Source organism: Poecilia reticulata, chromosome 5 (assembly GCF_904066995.2).
Source record: "Poecilia reticulata chromosome 5, P_reticulata-male-v2, whole genome shotgun sequence".
NCBI classification, from domain to species: Eukaryota; Metazoa; Chordata; class Actinopteri; order Cyprinodontiformes; family Poeciliidae; genus Poecilia; species Poecilia reticulata.
Genome location: NC_088834.1, coordinates 10,428,078 through 10,449,862, shown reverse-complemented (window position 1 = coordinate 10,449,862; position 21,785 = coordinate 10,428,078). Strand labels below are relative to the sequence as shown.

The 21,785-nt window shown below is 36.3% G+C and overlaps 1 protein-coding gene and 1 long non-coding RNA gene across 4 annotated transcripts; one reads left to right on the top strand and one right to left on the bottom strand.

The window, feature by feature from the left end:
• Positions 1-642: 642 nt before the first annotated feature.
• LOC103464398 (uncharacterized) lies at positions 643-19,823 on the top strand. 3 transcript variants are annotated; one of them, XR_533650.3, is made up of 9 exons: positions 643-2,260; positions 4,199-4,266; positions 4,396-6,050; positions 7,864-7,965; positions 8,153-8,231; positions 13,888-13,989; positions 17,763-18,257; positions 18,332-18,488; positions 19,545-19,823. It is a non-coding gene; the product is annotated as an uncharacterized LOC103464398 (long non-coding RNA). The 3 variants fall into 3 exon arrangements; XR_014087541.1 differs by having other exon boundaries at positions 717-2,260; positions 4,396-4,440; positions 13,888-13,925; XR_001776582.2 differs by having other exon boundaries at positions 721-2,260; positions 4,396-4,440.
• On the bottom strand, positions 15,378-20,159 carry LOC103464397 (inhibin beta B chain). Its single transcript, XM_008408458.3, has 2 exons — positions 19,379-20,159; positions 15,378-18,528 (listed from the first exon to the last, which is right to left on the bottom strand). Exons 1-2 carry the CDS (start codon positions 19,746-19,748, stop codon positions 17,747-17,749), a joined length of 1,152 nt encoding a protein of 383 aa, XP_008406680.1. The 5' UTR covers positions 19,749-20,159; the 3' UTR covers positions 15,378-17,746.
• Positions 20,160-21,785: the final 1,626 nt, after the last annotated feature.

Below are 21,785 nucleotides of genomic sequence, written 5' to 3'. Positions count from 1 at the left end.
GTCAAATCCACCACAAAACCTGGACTGGAATCCAATCCGCTGCCCTGGAGCCGGACCAGAGCCGACGCGACCACAAAGTTATTGGGTTATTAAAGAAGAAAGCCGTGCGTCGACACTTAAACCTAAAACCAGACATGATTATTTCAGGAAGTGTACATGGACACGTGGGCATTTAATAGACATATGAGTATTAAAAGAAAAGTTGTAATTAGATTTTTATATTTTTTATAAATAATCACATATTTTGGAAATAGTTATTTATGTATTAATTCATTTATTTATTGGAAGTGTGGAATAACAATGTTTCAGAAAAAGAGAAGGACCACAGTAAATATAAAAGACAAAAAATATATACAATTTTCTTTGTTATTTTTTCATCTTAACTATTTATTGATTTATTTCTGAAAACATTCATCTTAAAATGGTATAATGTATCTAATTAATTTATTCTATCTGGATATTATCTAGTAGTTTGTTTATTTATGTATGTATGCTGTAATGTTACTATATCAGTTGGTGAAGAGAGTTTATGACTTCGTTGACTTCTTAAGGTATTTTTTGTTTGATTGATTTAATTGCACAATAACCCATGAAATAACCAAGTGCTTTTTACAGTGCTTGTTATTGAATAGATCTGTAAAGATTTAACAGCACTAACAAAAAAAAAAAAAAGGAATGTGTTAAGTGTTTTGTATTCAAATGTTTAGCAGAATCCAAACTTATCACCACGTAACCAAGAGTGTTTATTAGCCGCACGTCAGTGAATAACTACATTCATGAGGCGGTTTTATTTTCAAAGCAGCCGGGAAAGCTGAGTCAAAGCCTGAACAGTTGGTGACCCGAGCCAAGGCTGGAGTCCATTCACAGCATACGGCCAGTGGTTAAATCAGATTTTGTCAATGAGAGTTGTGGTGGGCTTTGGGCCTAATATAGCTGCAGCAGCCAAGCAGGGAAGCCTTGGCTGTTAACCCTCCCACAGATGCTGCAACCATATGTTTCATCTGACAGAGGGGAGAATCTCACACCAGCTTCACTTCAGATTATCAATGAGTGGGATTAAAGGTGAGGAGAGTTTATCGTGGTTGTCGTTAAGAGCTTTTTTGGGCCTTCTGAAACTGGAAAGCATAATTTAGCTAAATATAGGAAAATATATTTATACTTCAGATTTCTTCATTGAGAAGATTTGAACCAGATGGTTTCAGTGCAAAGTTGATGAAGATGACAGCATGCATACAAATTGTTCAGTTAATCTAGGACTATTTAGCAAGTAGTTCATCCACTCACTATTCAAACTTTGACATGCTAAACTATTAAATATAGATATTAATTAGCATCATGAAAAATGTTCATAGTAGAATAGTTCATATCTGCAGCTCTTATTCAGTTTTGTATGCAGCAATATACAGACAATATTGTACTCATACAATATTCTATACATACAGAATTTTGTTAGCTAATGTTTGCAGTTTTCTTAACAGCTAACATTAAGAAAACATTAGCTATTTGAAGCAAAGGGAGAAAAGGTGAATGGGGCAGAAATAAAAAGTTACAGATGTCCACCTCCAAAGCCTGTAGAGGGCTTACCGCACCAAACAGATTACCAACAAGGTAAGCCAAAGGAAAAGCTTTTAGCAGTATCGTTAAGGTCAATAAAGGACCAAAAGCTGCTGACAGGATGAAGTCTCACTGTTGGCTAAATTCCTAAAACTGGTTTTGCACAGTGTTATCACATAGTCTTCCAGTGTTTTACGTACAGAAATGTCTTAAATATGTGGAATAACAGAAGGTTTGTTATAAGATTATATGCACACCATACAGCAACAAAAACATTTGAAACCTTATTTAATATCCACTAGATGGAAGGAAAGTGAAGTCCCTTTCCTTATGGTGATGAATCCAAGGTTACAGAAGGCTATGGAGGATCATGCATGTTAGCCAAGTGAGTAGAAGAGAAAGCAGCTGTCACCAAGGCTCGGGGCATCTGGACACCATTCCCCAGTCCTGCAAAATCCAGCAAATCTTTTACAGGATTTGTTTTTCCATTGCAGATGGTCCTCTGCACATGTTTTCCTCCCATTGGCTCGGGGTCCCTGGCTGGCAGTGCTGCAGCCATGTAGGTACCACATATAAAGGTTTGCTCTGTCTGCAGCAAGCCTCTGCACACTGAAGGGAGGAAACTGGAGTTAAAGACAACAATGTGACCGGCAGCTGGACGTCTCCATGAGCGCTTTAAGCATTTTTGTAACAATCAGGTGCAAAGGTAAGCGCTGCACAGAGATTTTATTTCTAGTAAAAATGTAAATTTATTACAGTGTCTGGAATAATTTTATTCTGATTTGTGCTGCATGCACAACACATCACTATCTACCTTCCTGTAGAAATGTTTACTTCTTCTTTCTTTCTTTCTTTCTTTCTTTCTTTCTTTCTTTCTTTCTTTCTTTCTTTCTTTCTTTCTTTCTTTCTTTCTTTCTTTCTTTCTTTCTTTCTTTCTTTCTTTCTCCCCATCTTTCTTTTGTGTGCTCTCAATTCATTTTTTTCCGTTCTCATGTAACAGATAAAAATATTTAGTAATCAAAAGTTAAAAGGTACACATATATAATTTTAAGTACAGAACTTACAGTTTCTCTAGGTGATAAATCCTTGTTGATCTTATGGAATTATGCATTATTTGCCGAGAGATAATAATTGGTGTGAGATAATAATTGGTGTTAATTGATGTGAGAAAATAATTAGTTGAGATCAAATTCATACCCCTTCACATAGATGTGTAGATATAAAATTGAGAATTTTAACAATATAAGATAGGTTTAAAACAGGAAGCTTGTTTTTTTCTTTTGCCCCTTCTGACATTAAACAGTAAAAAAAAACTGTTTTAGGGCGATAGTCACTAGAGGGCAGCATTTTACAAGCCGACAAGCAGACAGATGAAATGCTCCATGTATAACATCAGACTGGCATAGAATGCCAGGAATTTATGATGTAAAAAAACGTCTAACCCTTCAACATGATGTCAGTTTCAACTGAAAAATAAACAAACACCCTTGAGTGATATAAAATAAATCTAATTGCATAAGTGAGTATATCTTATTCATATTTTGATTTATCTCACTTTGCTTTTAGCCTTCTTGGGTAGACACCTCACATTAAATAGCAAACAGTTGAGTTGTCATTTTAGGATTTTTCCGTCAGATGCATCTTTTTTTTTTAATGTGTTAACTAGGAAGAACAATTTAGTATTTTTTAAAGCCTATTTCAAAGAAGACATTGAGCCCTCACTTAAACATTCAGGCTAGAATATGTCACAGTTTGACAAAACCAGACTTCATGTTTTGTGTTACAGTTTTGCCACACAAATGACAACATAGAGCATCACCCAAAACAGCACCATACCAATACAAAACTTGGTGGTTGTAGGATCCTGAACTGCCGTTGTGTTTCCTGAATGGATGGGCAGGGGTATGTTGCAAAGTGAATGGAATTAGGAAGAGATCCAAATACCAATGAATCCTGAATTCAGTCAGGTAGCAAGTTGAAGACAAACTGGGATTCCCTTTTTCAGTACCATAGTGGGTTCAATGCACCTCTCAAAGAAGCAATAGAAGTTATTTTATATAAGGAAATCAAAGGTTTACAACTGAGATGGAAGAATGCTGTTCTTCTTTTTATTTTATTTTGTTTTGCTTCTACTGCTGAAGCACTAGAGGTGCTGCACAGAATAAGTGTGGAGATTAAGCAACAACGTTATTCTATAATTTGTATATTTTTCTCCAAATAGATGTGTTTATTTTTTGTTGAAAATAGAGCTTCAAGTTTACAGGATATACATCACCTTAACTACGGATACAGGTTATTTTTTTGTTTGGTATTGTTTTAATGGTTTCATCTTTTAAACCCCAAAAACCTGGCACTTCAATGGGAGGACATTCAATTTTGAAATAATTTTGTTGTATGACTATGTATGTATAGCAAAATCTTTCTTACAGAAATCGGTGAGTATATGTGGTCTTTTATAGTCTATAATATTCTTTATAAATTAATACCAGTATTTATACTCATAATGTTTTCTTCAAGCAGACAAAATCTGTAAAATTGCCCTGTTGTGGAATAGTTAAAATTTATATCAAACCTTTTACCTCTCATTTGTGTCTCTGCATGATTTCTTTGTGTCTTTGTGTTTGTTGTTCTATCATCTGGACAGATCACACCAGCAGACATTGTCATGAAACAGCAGGAGATAGACTGAAGCACTATCTTCAGATCAGGAAGGTATGCAATCAAACATTGCGTTGCAAGCTTCTAAACATTGCAAACATGATCTTTTTCTAAAAACCTGACCTAAAGGTTTATGTGAAACAAAGGTCAGCCCTACTTAAATATATCTCAACTCTCCACTAGGGGGCAGCACATTCTGCTTCACAGCAAGAAGGTTTAAACCTGAAGGTGGGTGGAGCCTTTCTGTTCAAGGTTTTGTAAACTCCTCCTTGTTTTTTTCCTCCTGCTTGTTTCTTTCAACCCCCACAAGTTTTTGTGTTATGTATTTGCTTCGTTTGTCATAATCTTTATCAGGTACAGTTTTTTTTAAATATCATTTTATGTTCTCTATAATGCAGCTTAGAAATGCTGAAACATTGTGAAACATTCTGCCTTGGTTAATATATATGTAACATTGTCCACCATGCTCCTTATTTCCTGCCGCAACTCCCCAAGCTTACATCTGTAAGGTCTTACATTACACACATTAGATCCTGACATTCATTGCCCTGATTGGATGGATTCTGTTAAGTTGCCTCTGACAGAATTAGGTCCCCATCGGAAATTGAGTGTGGTAAGACCAGTTAAGATGGAGGTAAAGCAAGAACTGTGGCATTAATTCCTTTAGCTGTGCTGATGCAAGCTCCTACTGGATCCTGGACTGTGTAAATCCAGCAGCCTCTGTTCTCATTTGAACACTTTCATTTATCCACTTTTAAACACGTAGTCACAGAGTGGGTAATAAACAGATATTCTGTGGAAGGTTATCGTTTTTCATGAGTCAAAGTATATGAAGTAATATAGGTATCTAATAAATGCAGTAGGAAATTATAAGTTTTTTGTGTTTTGGCAACATGAGCAACCACAGTAAGAGCTTTTGTGTTATCTATTTTGCTGATTTTAATGGGTACCTTCAGTCCAGAAAAGCTGATAATGATGACCATAAATTAAATCTTTGAACTTGGATAAAACAGCTAGAACAATTTTTGAAATAATATTGAAAGGGATTAGAACAGGGATTTCTGGTCTCCTCCAGCATCTCACTCCGTCTCAAAAAACAAATCCACAACTGTGACGTTCCATTCATACGTTTCCCTGATGTTGTGGGTTTTACTTGCTTTAGCTATGTGTAGCACCACATGTCATGCTTCAGTTGCCTTGTCATTTGCAGTGCTAGCACTACTGTCTGCTGTGACCTTAGTTCATTTAGCCCTTTGTTAAAAACCCCCCCAAAAAACAAAAAAACCTCTTGGAATTTTGCAAACACTGTAAGTGGAGCATCTTCAGAACCAACCCAAGAAAATACCAATTTTAAATAATTATGGTCATACTTGTGCCAAATTTTTAGTTACTTTGCTTGGCCCGGTCTCCTTACTCACTCTAACTTTAGATACTAAGAACCAATCAATTTGATAAAGTTTGCTAAATTATCAAAATTACTTTTTTTGGTTTATTTATTTGTTTTTTTCATTATGTTGTGCCCCCCTGAAGCTCTCTGGTGACCCCCAGAGGGGGGCACGCCCCACACTTTGTAAAGCCCTGCTCTACAATTTATGATTCTGCCCAACAAATTGGTTCCCTCATATACTCCTGTTGTGGCAGACCTATAATTTTCACTCTATAAAGCTGCATAAAAATATTTTCTCTTGTGACTGTGGTGAAACCTAACCATGGTTCTGTTTGGAGTACCTGCTGTTGGAGGAAATACGCAATTAGCTACCAGCTGCTGAACTAAGTTGGCTGCTGGAAGTTTAGTGGAACATAGAACTGAAAGGGAAAGCAACACTAACATTTCACAGGTGAGCTCACTTCATTTCAGTACTAATATTTTGTCCTTGTTAATTTGATTGATTTATGAAGTTATAGATTAAAGATGATATCTTCTGCAACGCATGCGCTTGTTTCTCTGACTGAACGTGCCGCAAAATTAGTAGGAAACAGACTTGCCATGCATCAGTTAATAATTTCATAAATTATTTTAACCAAACATGGTGTTACATGCACTGAAAGGTATATCATGGACACTTTCTAATGGTACTTTTCTATAATGGTTCCAGTTCCTACTGTTAGATATAGCAAAATAACAGTTAAGCTTTCTCTAGCATTTAGTAAATGCCTCCGCAGTACAGCTAGCTGATGGAGGAAGTTTGAAAGCCATAAGTGTCCATGAGTCAAATGAGGACTCAGAGAATAACACTCAGAATTGTTTATTTATCTCAATATGGAGGGTTTTAATAGGGCAGATCATTTTTGTAGTGTGCTATTTACTTTTTAACATGAGTACCTTGCTTTGATTAAGCTGTTCACTACTAGTTTGAAAACTTTTCTAGGATGATGCAATAGGTCAAGTGTTACCAATGAAGTGTGAGGAGTTGCCGGGGGTCAGGAGAGTATTATTATACAATGATATTTATTTCTAAATTAAGGTGTAATACTGACATAATCAAGTCAAAAGTGTAAAGCAGTTTGGTTATTGCAAAGAACCAAAAGCTTAGCTGTAGCAGCAGAAAGGAATTTTCTGTATTAAATTAAACATTTTAAAATGTGTTGTTGAGTCATTAGTACCTTTATCGTGTGGCTTCCACTTGTTACCCACTAAATTTGGACTTTTTTCCAACATGTTATGCTTGAATCTTGTACTCTGGCAGATCAATTCTTGATCAGAGTCATGGTCTTGTGGAACTTGTCAGTATCCACAAGTCTTCTGAGGCATTTTGCTGCCCTCAAGTGGCCATAACACTGTTAATTTTAGATCACATTATGAAATGCATAGTTTTATTAACCCTTTTTAAGCAACAAACTGTTTGCTCTACAATAGTAATTTGAAGAAATGTTAGAAGTATTGCAATTACCAGGCATTGACTGCTTCAGTTGTTGTTCCAGCGTGTTGTAATCAAATAATGCTAGGGCATGTCTTCCTTACATACAATTCTTAACAACATCAATATGTGTGTGTCTATTGCAGTTTTACAAGTGTGTGCCATCTGTAGCATCTATTTTATTATATTATTTAGCTAGGGACAGCAGAGGTACAACTGTTCTTCTTTCTACAACTCATCTGAAAGTGACCAATTTTAAAGCTTTACGGTGGTTCAGCACTGAGGTCCTACACTGGAAAAGGGATATAACCTTAGAAACGACCATCAAATATGTAATACTTCATTGGGCAATGTATATAAAAATGTTTAATTTGGTACGCAACTGACTAAAACCTTTTGCTCTTACATGGTGCTTAGATCAGCATCATTCCTGGCACCTTTATTTGAGGTCCCCAAATTTCTGTCATGTAACTCACACACATTACAGTAAAGATAAAGTCTCAAAACTGCAAAAGTTGGACACGTTCAGGTAGCAGTTCGGGAACAAAATGAACTTCCTTAAGCAGCATTAACTTAGTATTTTGTCTATTGCAACTGCTAAACCACAAGCATGGCATTCATCAACTATTCCTGAACCAAGTCTCTCTGAATAGCTGGGGATGCCGTGAGGGATGCTCATGGGGTCGTTGCTTCATAACACATGTTCATCACTTGCTCAATTTCTTATCTGTTGGAGTACTTCAGATTTCACTGTGAAAGTACTTATGGGTTTTTTTTCAAAATGTCATTAAAGGTTCCATCTGCTACAAATTCATATACCCTCGACATGTTGGCATAGCTGGTGCTCCAACAAGTTTGCATTTCAATGAAAGAGGCTGATTGCTGATACAGCAAGGTATGTAGTTTCCACTAAAGAACTTATTTGAGTTGCTGTGTCCCAAAAGTAACCTTCAGTCAATGGTTTCTGAATGTTCATAAAACTACAGTCTCAACTCCCATTGCTTGTCAAACAAATGCTAAGCACAATCAACGTCTGGACACTGTTTCTGCCCTGCTCTGTACTCAAGTATGCTTTTTGCTAGGTACTGGTGGTACCCAGGAACTTACAATCTACCACTGTCCGAGAAAGGCATGCAAAAGTGTGTTCTATATGCTGAAGATGTAAGTATGTTGCTTCTTTTTCATAGTTCTCTTAATTTGGTTTCAAACAAATTCATTTGGTGTTTTTTGTGTGACGGATGATCCCAAGAGACAATCAATCATATAAGAATATTTCTTTAAAGAACGTAGACTTCTTCAATCTCAGAATTATGAGATCACATAACTGCCCCTTTCTACTTTTGGCACAGATTTGTGTCTAGATTGCAGGCATTTAAAAGTCCATAAAAATTTTACGAGGCACTTAAATGTAAATGTTTTGATATGTTTCAACCTGTGATTCAGGCGCAGATTCTGACTTGCCCCAGTCTAAGGTCTTAGAATAGATTCTTTGTGTTTTGTGTTTCAAGATATTAAAGGTAGGTTGGAGAATGCTGTTGTTAGTAAAGACTCACTAAAATGAGTATGCAAGGCCTATGCTTAGTCTTTCTATGTTACAAAAAGGGTAGCAGCATACCGGTATCTTCGCCAAACAGCTCTAAAAGTTGCGTCAGCTCAATACTCGAGGGATATCTTTTCAATCATATATGAAGGATTTCTTTAATTTAGTCTTTTATTTTACACATTTTAACTTCTTCTATTGACCATTTCCATTTTAGCAGCTAGAAATCTATTTCAACCACAAATATTGAATTGAATAGACCGCTTATCTTACCATAAACTAAGTACTCTGCCGCTTAAGGAAATCATCCTATAATGAGAATTTATTTCATCTATATCAACAATGAATGAAAAAGCACTTGGGGTACGGGTATCAAAGAAGATATTTTGCATAGTCTTCAGCGGGAATTCCCAGGGATGTTAAAATGTTAGTACCTGAAGGTGTTGAGTATCTGCTGTTGCTCTGATTAGAATGGCTAATGGCTAATGGTCCCTAGATCCTTTGAGTCTTTCCACAGCCTATTAGTAACAGTCATAAACCGTTTGTACTAAAGTGCTAGTTACCATTAACATCTCCACTGCCATCAGTTTTCACTCATTCATCCTTAGAGAAATCAGTCTAGTGCCCTCTGCTGTCCAAACAATGAACAACTAAGAAAAGAAATTCACTATAAGTTGTATCTTCAAGTGTAATGGTGTTAACACCATAAAAGAAAAAAAGAATGCATGGATTAAGCATGCGCAATACATCTGTAGTGTGCTATTTACTAGTTCCTGCTATGGTGGATTCAGTTCTCTAGATACACCACCAATTTCAACTCAAATTTCGTATTCAAATTATGTCTATTTATGGAATGTGATTACAAATATCAGCAAAATCTAGACCCCTTAGGTCCTCTGATGCTAAGTGTTATTTGTGTCTCAGCCTGACAACATTTTTGAGTTAAAATATTAGGATGCAATGACAGAGTAAATAACATGATTACGGTAAAGTAAGCGTTAGTTTAATTGGATTATTGGATTATTCTCAATAGTAAAGAATAGTAAGGAATCTGAGAGTGATTCTCTGTCTTCTTACTTTAGAAACGCCACCATTTGGTAAAACTGGATCTTGTAGTTCATTTCATAATTAATATTTGTTTATCAATCCCTGTATTGGTACGGTATAGCCATATGCAAATGTTAGTAAATAAAAAAATAGCAATGATTTAGTATTCACAGTCATTTACAAACTTATCTTGAATCATTTGTATAAAACACATAAGACACATTTTAGGTGACTCATTAAAGCCAAATTAAAAAAATTCACATTAAAAATGTATTAATCTGAAGTGAATTTAACACTTAAAATTTTAAAATGATGCAATTTATTGCAAGTTTATTAAGTCTTGATTTGCTGTCATAATCTAATGTTGCAATATAAGTATTTTTTTATTATTATTATTATTATTTCTGGTATATTACTGTGCTAGCTTTGTTCTTTGTCTCTATTTTTTATTTGAACAAACACACTCAAAAAAATAGTTGGACTCAGATGAGAACTATTAGGTTAGAAAGTAAGTTAAGGGTAAAGCTTTGCCTAGGTTCCCGTTACAGGATATTGTTCTGGAACAAGGTACTCCTGACGTAACTCAGACAGATAAAGCAAGTAACTGGGACTGTCGTAATGGGATCATCCTGTGGATTTAAGAGTTATTTGAAGGTCTGTGTTTGCTAAAACTAGAACACAGTAAACAGTGCAGTTCCAGATTCTTTAAAATGACATTGAAAGTGTCTCCTAAAGGTCCACTGCATTCCTCTATTTTACCTTTCAGAGCTGATGAAATGCAACCATGCACAGTAGAAGATAATCTATGACTTTTCTATTGTATTCTGGGACCTCTGTGATCACTGGTAGAGTTAAAGAAAGTTACAGAACTTCTCTTTATTTATCATGAAAATTGGCATCTATACAGGACATATTTCAAATTAAATATGGAATATTATCGTTTAATTCTCTTTATAACCCAAGTGGCTTTATGTAGTGAAAAAATACATTTTCTAGCACCAGGTATTTAATTTAACAAGACTTAACATTAAATCTAATTGTTAATCCCAGTGAAAGTCACTTTCTACCCATCTGTATGAATTGCTGTCATTTAATTGGATCTTAGAAAATGTATCATACATTTAGTAACTTTGAGACTTGTTACATGGAAGGATCATGTAGCTGTTGTTGTACGCAGTAATCTTCTCACTAAGCCTTGCATCGTTGTTTACTGTTTACCTGAGGAATCAGTAGAGAGAGTGGGAACAGTTTGGTTTCACGTCTCGTCCTGCCATGACACCTTGAGCAGCGACTCTGGCTGACACCTTTGACCTTCAGTAAAGGATTTGTGGGATTGTGAGTGGAGTGAAGGATTTAGGGTTTTAGTGGCACATGGCAAAACAGTGGGTCTGTGGGTCAGTGTGTCAGTATATCAGTGAGTCAGTAGGCTTTTCATTTTCCCAAACTAGGTCAGCTATCTACTTTCATTAAATGAGGCTAATGCTGGAACTTCCTGGTGTCACTCTGCTCACCTGCTCACATGTCAACATCTAACTCTCCTCATGCTCATGTTCCAACACCATCACATGTGCACTCACACCTTCAGCCTTCACCCATAGTCCTCACCAAAGAAAAACAAAAGGCATTTATTCTCTGAGTTGTTAGATAGAAAGGCAAAGTGTATTTTTTTATATGTTGGGAGTCACATTTGAAACAGATGCAAAATCATGCTTCAACATCTTTCCACAAATCCAGCCGTGCTGAGCCGCAGAGAAAACATGATGTCACAGGTTGCTTCCAGGAATCAAATTACAAAAAGTGTACCACTAAGCTGTAACTGAGGAGACAAAACTTAACTGAACCATTTTTAAATTTTCCACATTTTTCCCACAATTTATGTTTGCGTTCAAGCCAATGTGAACCTATCCAGTTAAGATTACCAGAGCTAAATATATTTACATACTTTGCATAAATTTTCTTAGTATGTTTCAGAATTATCTGATAAGCTTTATGACATGGGTAACCTTACACGATGTTCTCTCCATTAGTTGGCCTGTAGTGTGACTGACTCAGGTTTGTTGGCCACCATGCTGCTTGCACACACCTTTTCAGCTCTGCTCGTTCCTGCTTTGAGCCATTGCATTACCAATTTTGTTGTCATTAAGCCAATTTGCATCCACCGTGCTTTGGATCTTTGCATGCGAGCTTTTACTTTCTGGTAAATGTTTTTAAATGGTTTTTCAATATTGCTGTTTCCTCATGATGCCCGCAACTTTGTGAATTGCACCAGTTGTTCCTGTAGCGTAACACCTCCACAACATGATGCTGCCTGTACTTCACGGTTGGGATGATGTTCTTAGGCTTTGAAGCTTCCTTCAGTTTTTTCAAAATGTTGTTAAATGTAGTGTTTATGTCCCTCTGTGAAGTTTAATTTGGCTTTTCATGTCACTTTTGGAATAATGACTTCTTCTTCTGTGTGGGATTTCAGCTTTACCAAATAACCTTTGACAATTCTGGCCTTTAGCAAGCACCTGTTGGAACTTTGCATCTGCTGAGCTTATGTTATGAAATATTTTGCAGTCCAGTGCACTGACAGACGTTTGTAAGTGCTTACTAGAGGGATGTTGATGTGATGACATGCTGAAGGTGGTGTGTAATTGAAAAGGAACTTCTTAAAAAGACAGAGGCTCAATTTCAAGCTGTCACATTGTGAAGTCAAATTTCTTTTAAGTCATGTTTGATATATAAAGCATTTTTATAACAACTGAAAGTGAAAGTTACTTGATTGTGCTATAAAATGACTCTATGTGGCTGGAAAACATATAACACTGCTCCTTTAAATATGTTTATTCACTTGTTCTTATTGTTGTTTATTTTTTTCCACTTCATTGAATTATACAGCACTTTAATCAATTTCAGAACTGTATGTGCTTTATAAACAAATTAACATTTACATTCCAGCCGCTGTTAATAGAGGACTTGTTTCACTGTGGATGATTTATTCAGCATCTCCTCAATATCTTACTTTTTGTTCTGGGTTTATACACATACTTTGAGGCAAAACAGGTTTCTAAAATCATGTCCTTGAAACCCAGAGGTTATTTTCTGGCTGGAAATGACACAAGTATCACCCAAAAGACTATAAGACAAGGTACAGTGGCTTTTTGAAAAGCAAAACAATCTGAGATGTTCTTTATGTCTTAACAAATAGTGTTATATTAAAGATAGTTCAGGCCCTTCTCTTTAATCGTTGGAGACATCTTTTTTTCTTCACTAGTTCACTTTTCTTCTCACAGTTGTTGACAAGCTTGCTGCATGTCTGCACAGGTATTTCCACATTTCTTTTTAAATATCACTGCTGTCTTTTAGAAACCGTGTGCTCATGGAAATTACATTAAAGTTATAAGAGACATAAACCAATGAACCTGCAATGTAACTGACAAAAGGTGGTTCACTCAAGAAGCTGAAGAAAGATGTGCCACACTGCAGGTTTTTAGTTGTGAAACATATGAATCTTAAATGAAATAAATACATGGTTAGTTGTTATATGGCAAAAAAAAACTATTAAAAAAATTCCCTTCTGGGCACTGAATGTGGGGCAGTGTTACTGAACTTTTGTTCCTCAGACAGCAGAATTGGTTGCCCAATAATTAGAAGGTCAGTAGTTTGATCAATTGCTCAATCCGTCCACATGTTCAAGTGTTCTTGTTGAAAATATTGAAACTGAAAAATTACTTTGTTTTAATGTGATTGTTATCCCTGTATATTTTCTAAGAACCTTAAAGGGTGTAGAAAAAATATCATTCATTTCAAAATGTTATGTCTTGGTTATTTCTTATGGCACTTCAAACCAAACTGTACAAAGCAATAGATCATGCTACTCCAAACTATTTTCTGAAAGAAGAGGTGTGACTATTTGCCTTTTTTAGAAAATCACCTGTGATGATTGATAATTTGCTATTGGCACCAAAACTAAATTCTCCGATATAGCTCCCTCTAAAAGTTGGTCCTACGGTTGCTCAAACAAGTAAACAAGCAATGTGCAGAGTGATTTTAAAGTGAAAGTTCAGTTTTCTGGCTCTTCTAGGGTCATTTAGGAATTATCTTTTAACTAGTAGCTGATTGAAATTTGATTTTGCACCTGATTGATAAATACTGAGATTGTCATGTTCAAAAACTTCATGCAAAGGACACATTTTTGAGAATACATCTCATTAACTATTCTTTTCTCTGCTTCTTGGTAATTTACAGGTTCGCTGTGAAATGATTCCCTTTGGTTCAACCACAAGGTGCTGTCACATCAGACATGATCAGGAGTTATTCACCAATCACATCTAGCAGGTTCCTTCTGATGTATGCCACAAATAATCACATTCACAAACTCAAACATATTTATAATTCGTAGGTTTTACCAAGTTATAACCACAAACATCAGTATACTTTAATGGGACTTTAAATTGTAAACGAACAAAGATGGAAAATAAATGTAAACTTGATGAAAAATGTTACATTATCTTTCTATTTTTTTTTTTCAAATTAAATTGGAGAAATCTGTCGTCAGGTTTTCTGAATTAATTCCTGTAGGCTCACGTTTTTCTGCATTATTGCTGCTTCCATCTGTGTTGCATCTCAAGACAGACATGTATCTTCCTTAATCCTCGCAAACTACTTAATGATCAAAGAAATTGGATTTGTGGAATCTGTGAACATTTTCTAATCTTACACAAATATTCTCCCCATTTAAATCTTAGCGGATTTAAATGTGAACTTTGACTAGACCATTTAACAAACTTTTCTTCCACTACTCGACCAGAAAAAATGTGTGTTACTGATGATAACCCTCAAAACCTATGGCTAGTCAAAGAAATGTTACTCAGTTGTGTGACCAAAGTTGTGCCACATAATAGTTGAGTTATTAATGATGAGGATTAGGCATTTATTTGGGATCGAATATGGATAAACAGCATCTTTGCTCTGAAAAACTTTTTTTTGTGCCAAAGTGCCTCAGATGGTGATTATAGTCCATTTTGGATGATGTAACATGACTGTGCTGTTGGCCCCGTAGATAGAGTTGAGAAATTATTTTTCAGGGAAAGAACAATATGTTATGACCTAATGATTTTCATGAAAGTCAAATGTCAAGGTTGTCAGCATTTCACAAAATTCAACAAATTCAAAGCTCAACATAAAACGTTTATATATCAGTGCAAATGCAATTTTTCTTCTGATGTTCAATATGTTTGGTGCATTAGCTTGCTATATTTTAACATAGTAACAGCATTTTATTTTTTCCTCGCATAAATGATTATTTATTTACTCCGATAGTAGTGCCTCAGATTTAGATTGCAATCAATATATAATATAAATGCATGATCTGAAAGTGATTGCATGCCAAGGGAATGGGCTGACTGTTTACTCATCAAACACAGACGGTCCATAAAGCCACTTCTACTGTTTGTATGAGCAAACATGCTCTTTGCCCTAGAAACTGCACCAGTATGATCATAAGACACGTGCATCTTCTTGGAACTAAAAAAAAGCAAGACTGATGATTGTGTGAACAAAAAATCTTATTGTAATGAATTGATAGCTTATTTTCTTAACATAGGTGCAACTACATGAGCGTTGCTTACTGTGAATATTTAAATGAGAATGAGATTCATCTTCTCTCATGGGTTCATCCCATGAGCCTTAAGAGTTAAGGACATGAATTAAACATACACAATTAATGCAACACAATATACTGGTTTATAATACATATTTTATTGAAAAATGCACAGACATTAAATTAAATAAATTCAATATTATTTTAGTTTAAAAGTCTATTATAAATTGTCAGTGTTATACAAAATATAGAATCATACAAAAATAAAGAAAATGATTATATATTTAAATAGACACAGAATGGCTTCTGTCATCAGCAAGTATATTTACAACATAATATGTTTGAACAAAGCTAAAGCTTAAGAAAGTAAGCAAATGGACATTCGCTCCCTGTAGGACTGCTTACACTTTAGGTCATGCCCACCTTAGCTGTAAGTACAGTAAAAAGAAATACCCCTCCAGCAAAGTTTGCACAGAAACTACAGTAAGGGTGATAAAGTGCTTGTCTTAGTGGTGCTGCGGTGGCACTAACATGTCACAATAAGCCCTGGGACAGGAGATATTAGAAGATATAAACAGGGTAAGCTACAAAAAAAAGACAAAAAATGTACATTCATAAATAGAAGATAATGTGATCATGTTCAGCCAAGAAAAGCTTTGATGATTTAAACCAACAGAGAAATAGTTGCCACGAGGTCCTGATTGAAGGAGAACACTGGGTTACTGAGATGTTCAGCAACTGAGAAACACCTTATTGTGAACTATGCAAAGCTATATTGTAAGCAATTTTATGATTTTTTTTACCTCTAACTTACCCATTTGAAAATTGCAAAATAAGGCAAACAATGAATGAACAATAAATGAAAATGTGTGCTCAGATACCATAACAAGCAATTTGACCACCAGTGTGCTTTAAATTAAACTATTCCCATTGAGGTTGTTATAAATAATATCACACCATATGATTTCCAAATAGGGCTATTCTGGTTCAATGACCAAAAAACAATGCCCATCTCAAAAGGGGGGATTGTAGAGCCAATAAGATGTTCTAGCAAACAGAGACAGCTTTTTTATCTATTACTGGAAAGATACTAAATTTACATCACCCCTGAAAACTTTAGACTTTGAAGGCTATAATTGCCAACGTGCATCAGCACATGCTCATTGACCCACCTGCCTCACAGACCTTCACATGAGCAGACACTGAGGCAATAGCTAAATGTTTGCTCATGCTGCTGAGAAATGACCCTAGGTTCATAAACTGTCGAAGCCACCCAGCTCATTAGAAACTTGTGTAAAGAATACAGTGAATATGTTGTTCAAACATATTTCAAATGTATGTTACGCCTGGCTGCCCACAGTCAGGACTCAGGCAGATTTTACCTGCTCTAACCTCTACATCTATGTATGTATCTAGGTATCTATGCATACAAATGTAAAGCATATTTTTGATTTAGTCTTCTCAATGGTGGGATTTCACATTTCATAAATCTACAGAGAGATCCTTGAAATTGTCTTAAATGTGTTCAAAATCCCTGCAAGTCTTCAAGATGCATTTAGAAAAAAAGAGAACATATTTTGCCATCAATGCTTGAATATAAAGAACAAGACCAAATAGTTAGCTGTCTCTTCACAGCCTAAGAGGATGAAAGGAGTTGAAGACAGAAGCAATAAAATAAAGATTTCTAAAGTAATGTGGTATCTTAACTAGTCGGCCTACAATCCAGACCTGAAAAGCAGTAAAAAAAAAAAATCATAAAGCACATAAAGAAAAAAACAACTAAATAAGAAAAAATAAAAATGAAATGACGCCAAGATAAAAATAAAAATTGCATTACATGCCTCTGCCTCAATTTTTTGGAAATTATATTGTGGATTTCCTTTTTTCTTCTTTTTTTTTTACTGCAGGCAACAGATAAAAAAGATAATTTACCGAGTCTATTAAACAAAACAACAACAAACAAAGAACATTTTAAATCAATCTGGCAGATTCGTATACTTTCCAAGTAAAAAGTGGAAAAAAATTTCTGAAAGAAAAACAAGGATTTTACTTAGGAAATTAAAAAAGTCTGATTATTATTATTATTGTTTTGCTAGACAGATTTTTTTTTGCCCAATCAATGTCCCTGAAGTACTATTTATTGTTGCTCTATCTATCTAACCTTAAAACAACATTCCAATTCTGCAAATATAAATCTTTTTTTATATTTGTATTTTTTTTAAAAACTAAAAACTTTTCTGTAAACCCTTTGACAAAGCATTTTGTTTCTTAAAATCTCTATAACAATTACTAATAATACCATAATTTATACACAGCGATTCAGTTTTAAAAGTACACAAAAACGTTACAATATAGGCATTCAGTGTCTTTGCTTATATTTATCATGGTCTATTTTAGCCACGTGTGAAAATCTCCTACTACTGTAGGAAGTCCAAAGCAAACATCCCTCTTTAATTTTTCAGTCTTTAATATCTGCGTATTTCAGATTGCCTCTAATGCTATTGTTTATGTGCATCCGCAGGACTCAACTATCATGTCAGGGACGTCTGTTTTGACGATGCTGTGCTGAGAGTTGAAGTAGACCATGGACAGAGGCCGGCGCTCGGTGGGGATGCAGCATGAAGCTGTGGCTGTGTTGATGCCATTGACTTTAAGCTGGCTGAAGACCGTAGCATGGAATGAGGATGCTATGCCCGGGGAGCCGGCTAGATGCTGGGGGCACTGACCCATGCAGTAGTTCATGTGGTAGCCTTCAGGTGCAATGATCCACTCATCCCACTGGATATCCTTAAACTTGATGTAGAAGTCTCTCTTGCAGCATACCGTCACCTCATCTCCGCAGCGCAGTGATCGCTTTCTGATTAAGTGCTTGGAGTGGTCATCACGCAGACGCACCTGGGCCACCATGAAGGGCTGGTTTGCTTTGTCAGCCGAGCCATTAAAGGAGCAAAGGTTCCTTTCACCCTCTTCGCAGCTGACCTCAAGCCGGAGTCGCCGCTGACCTCCGTCCAGAAAGGTCTGCAGCGTGTGGGTGATTGGGAAGGTATGCCAGTTGCTCTCCTTAACCTCCAGCATCTTTTCTATCACCAGGGTGCGATTAGAGTCTGAAGTTTCTTCATCTGCTGAGAGGAAGACCCGGGCAAGGAGGCGGGAGCTCCGGTGAGGATCTTCAGACGATTTGGCATAAATCCACAGAGAAGACTGAAGGACATGGATGCTCTTGCCTCGTTCCTGCAGAAACTGAAAGGTAAGGCTAAGGCTGGCCTTGTCACCGCTGTCTGAATCATCTATGAAACAATGACAATTTAAAAACAAACACAGACTGTTAATATTTTGAACATTTCAAGAGGTTGTCATCTTACAGCCAAAATGGAATGTACTGAAATGATTGCAAGATAAAGTTATTAAGTCCACTTTCTCTAAATAAAGGTCAGGTATTTATTTTTTTTACCTTTACTTTTTACTTTTGTGATAGTTTAATCTGGCATGAAGAAATGATTCAGCTTTAGCTCTTTAGCTATGTCTTAGATCCGCTTTCAAGCACTTGGCTTTTGGTGCATCCACCTTTTCTTGAAAAACTTTGATGTAGCATTCGATATACACAACATTTTAATCCCACAAATTCCTATATGTTTAAAGGTTATGTAGTTTATTAAGTTATTTGTTCTGCTTTCTAGACTTACTTGGGCGCCAAGCATCCTAGTTATTAGTAAGTCGGCTGCCTTTAAAATGAGCCTTTTCTTTTAAAATATTTCCGAATGGAAATGTTCCTTTATAATAACACAGTTTCCGAACTGTTTAAATATTCCAAATGCAAAAACCACAATAAAATCTTCAGGACTGTTGAAGGGGGCGTGGTGTTAATCTAAAATCAAAATTCAACTAAATGAGCAATTTGCACAGGAATCATCTAACTTCTCTGTATACAAATATGTATATTTGAAAGTAATGCGATTTCACTCATTTCTCACATGAGTATAAGAATTCAAAATAATAATAAAAAAAATGTATCATATGGGGAACACCGACCCATGCTCTATTTTACGCACGAACTTGCGCAAAAGTTGCGCTCATACAAAATGTTTAAAAGTCATGCCAGAAAAGATTTACAGTATGGAAAATGAAAGAAAAACTTACTTGTATCTGCAAAGCTCACTATTTCATAGCCTTGATCTTTGGTAGGTAAACTGTTTTCTAGTTCAAGGGTACCATCCTGTCTGACGCGCCCCGAGTGCAGCTTGCGCAGCGCAGTTAGAAGCGCCACTTTTGGCACAGTCTGAGTGATGTTCGGTCTCTCTTTCAGGTGGAGCTTTTCCAAAAGTTGCTGTTTGGCGATCTCTATCATCATCTTCTCCTCTGCGTCTTTCTCCATTGCCGGTAAGCCACAGGAAGCGCAGGCTGGGGAGCCGCTGACCCGGAGCCCCTTCAGCAGCAAAGTTGCCAGTAGCAGCAGTGAAATAAGTGAAAAAGACGGCGTCATCCTCCAGCATAAAGAAAAGTTTTGCATTTTTGTTTTTGAGTTGTAGTAAGTTTACTAATAAAAAAAACAATCTCCTAAAGCCTCTCCCCTGAGTGCTTCTTTCCACCCAATGTTGTCAGAGGTTCTTGCTGGCAGCTGTGACACAGTCAGGACAGAAGCTGGAAAGCAGAGTGGCGTCTCACCCTCCTGATGCTGCAGATATGTGGGGTAATCCACCAAAACTGGTGACACGTTGGAGAGACGCACCAATGAGCGCATCGGGGCACCGGGGAAATTACGCATCAGAGTGTTCTCTCCCACAACACGGACAATCGCACACGGCACGCGCTCACACGTTGGCAATCGATTAACGATTACTCTTTCTTAACTTTGTGACAGCCTGATCTCATTTTATGGCACCATAATAAATGCGTAAAGTTATCGGTTTGTGGACATAGATCCGATCTCATTTCTGTGCCACCATAACATCTGAAGCGTTCAAAGTTGCAAAGCTTTGCCCTTTTACCCAATTTACGAATGGTACCCGAGAAGCACAATCAGCGTAGTTCAACATGTGAGAAAGGGCTGGGCTCTGTGAAAGCGGGGGCGGCATTTAAAAAACAGGTTCCGTCATGTTGTGTGCACGGTCACAGCACAAGAACCATGCAACGAAGAGGACGCCTCGCTCATGTCTGTGCTGTGTGACGAAGAGGAAAAAAGAGCAGCAGAAGAATAACTCCGTCAAGCCGCTACAAGTTTTCTTAGCCCGGGTTGTGGTGATGTCTGTGAAACAGTAACCAACAAACTTTGAAAAGAAAAGATTTAGATCAAATAATGTGCTACACGTGATATTCAATACGTTAGTAGCACCAGTTCTCCGTTACATAACTTATATAAGCCAAAAATACTTGCAAACAGTTATTCGATAAAGTGGTAGTGGCCTACTTTAGGCCACTATGTAATGCTCAAATATGATGTGGCGGTAGCGTCCTTTGATACTTGCATCCATTTCGTGGTGCATAGCTAATGATATTAAATACACAATAATGAGGTACAACTTTAACTGTTTCCATATAAATTCTAAGATGGTTTTAAATTTCCATTTAATGTTTTTACCTCAAGGCGAAACAGTGAATTTTAGGGGGGATTATTCTCAAGTCTCTGACACATGACTACTTGCCTGCCGACATGTGGGCAATAGGAAGTACTACAACTAAATCCACAGGCTGTCCAAAATGTAATAAAAGACTACAATTGATGAAAATCTTAAATAATATAAACTATGTTCTAAAACACAGTTATGTTATATATTGGTCAAATTATAAGATTACTTTAAACCTTTATCTGTCAGGGTTGTGAATAATTTTGAACTTAAGAGTAGTTTTCTTGGGAATGTTTTTAAAAAGCATTTTTATTCTTGCAACAGATTCCCAATTGAGCTAGGTCTGGACTTTAATTCTAACACAGATTAAATTATTTCACGATCTCTCTTTTCATATGATTGGGGTAATTTTTTTACAGGTTGAAATTAAAACCATAGGAAATGTTGTGAATATGTGTGTTCAACTGATATTTGTGAATTGCACAACATTGGTGAGTGGGAAAATGAAGCGGAACTTCTTCCACTTTGTCACAAATCAACAACTGGTTAAAACTTTGACAGAGTTGGATGTTCCGACAGTGTGATGACCCAAAAACATGTTAAAACTGGTTTTAGATATAATAACGGTGACGTTGAGCTGCTGGAATGGTGCCAACCTCAAAACTATTGTAAATGCAATGACTATTCTTAAGAGTTGCCCCACCCATACCAGAAAACCTGATCTACCCTTAGGTCTACCATTCATGCCAATAAAGATCCTGCCAGAATTATGACAGAAGCCTGTTGCTTGATACAAAAAATGTAATTTTGGTAATCATAACTGACCTAAAACTGAAAAGGTTAAGTCTGAGAACTGGTCCTGAAGAATTGGTCCTGGCTCCTGGTATGGCCCCTGTACTGAAGAGATAATACTAAGTTAATTTCTTATGATGATATGAGCTGGCACATTAACTGTAACTAATTGGTCCCTTTAACTTATTGTT

What these genes read in the sequence shown, in the direction of transcription:
- LOC103464397 (XM_008408458.3), bottom strand. Translation starts at nt 19,748, where the DNA reads ATGCAAAACTTTTCTTTATGCTGGAGGATGACGCCGTCTTTTTCACTT. An exon ending in AGTGAGCTTTGCAGATACAA is followed by an intron (nt 18,529 to 19,378) that starts GTAAGTTTTTCT and finishes ATTGTTTCATAG; the next exon opens with ATGATTCAGACAGCGGTGAC.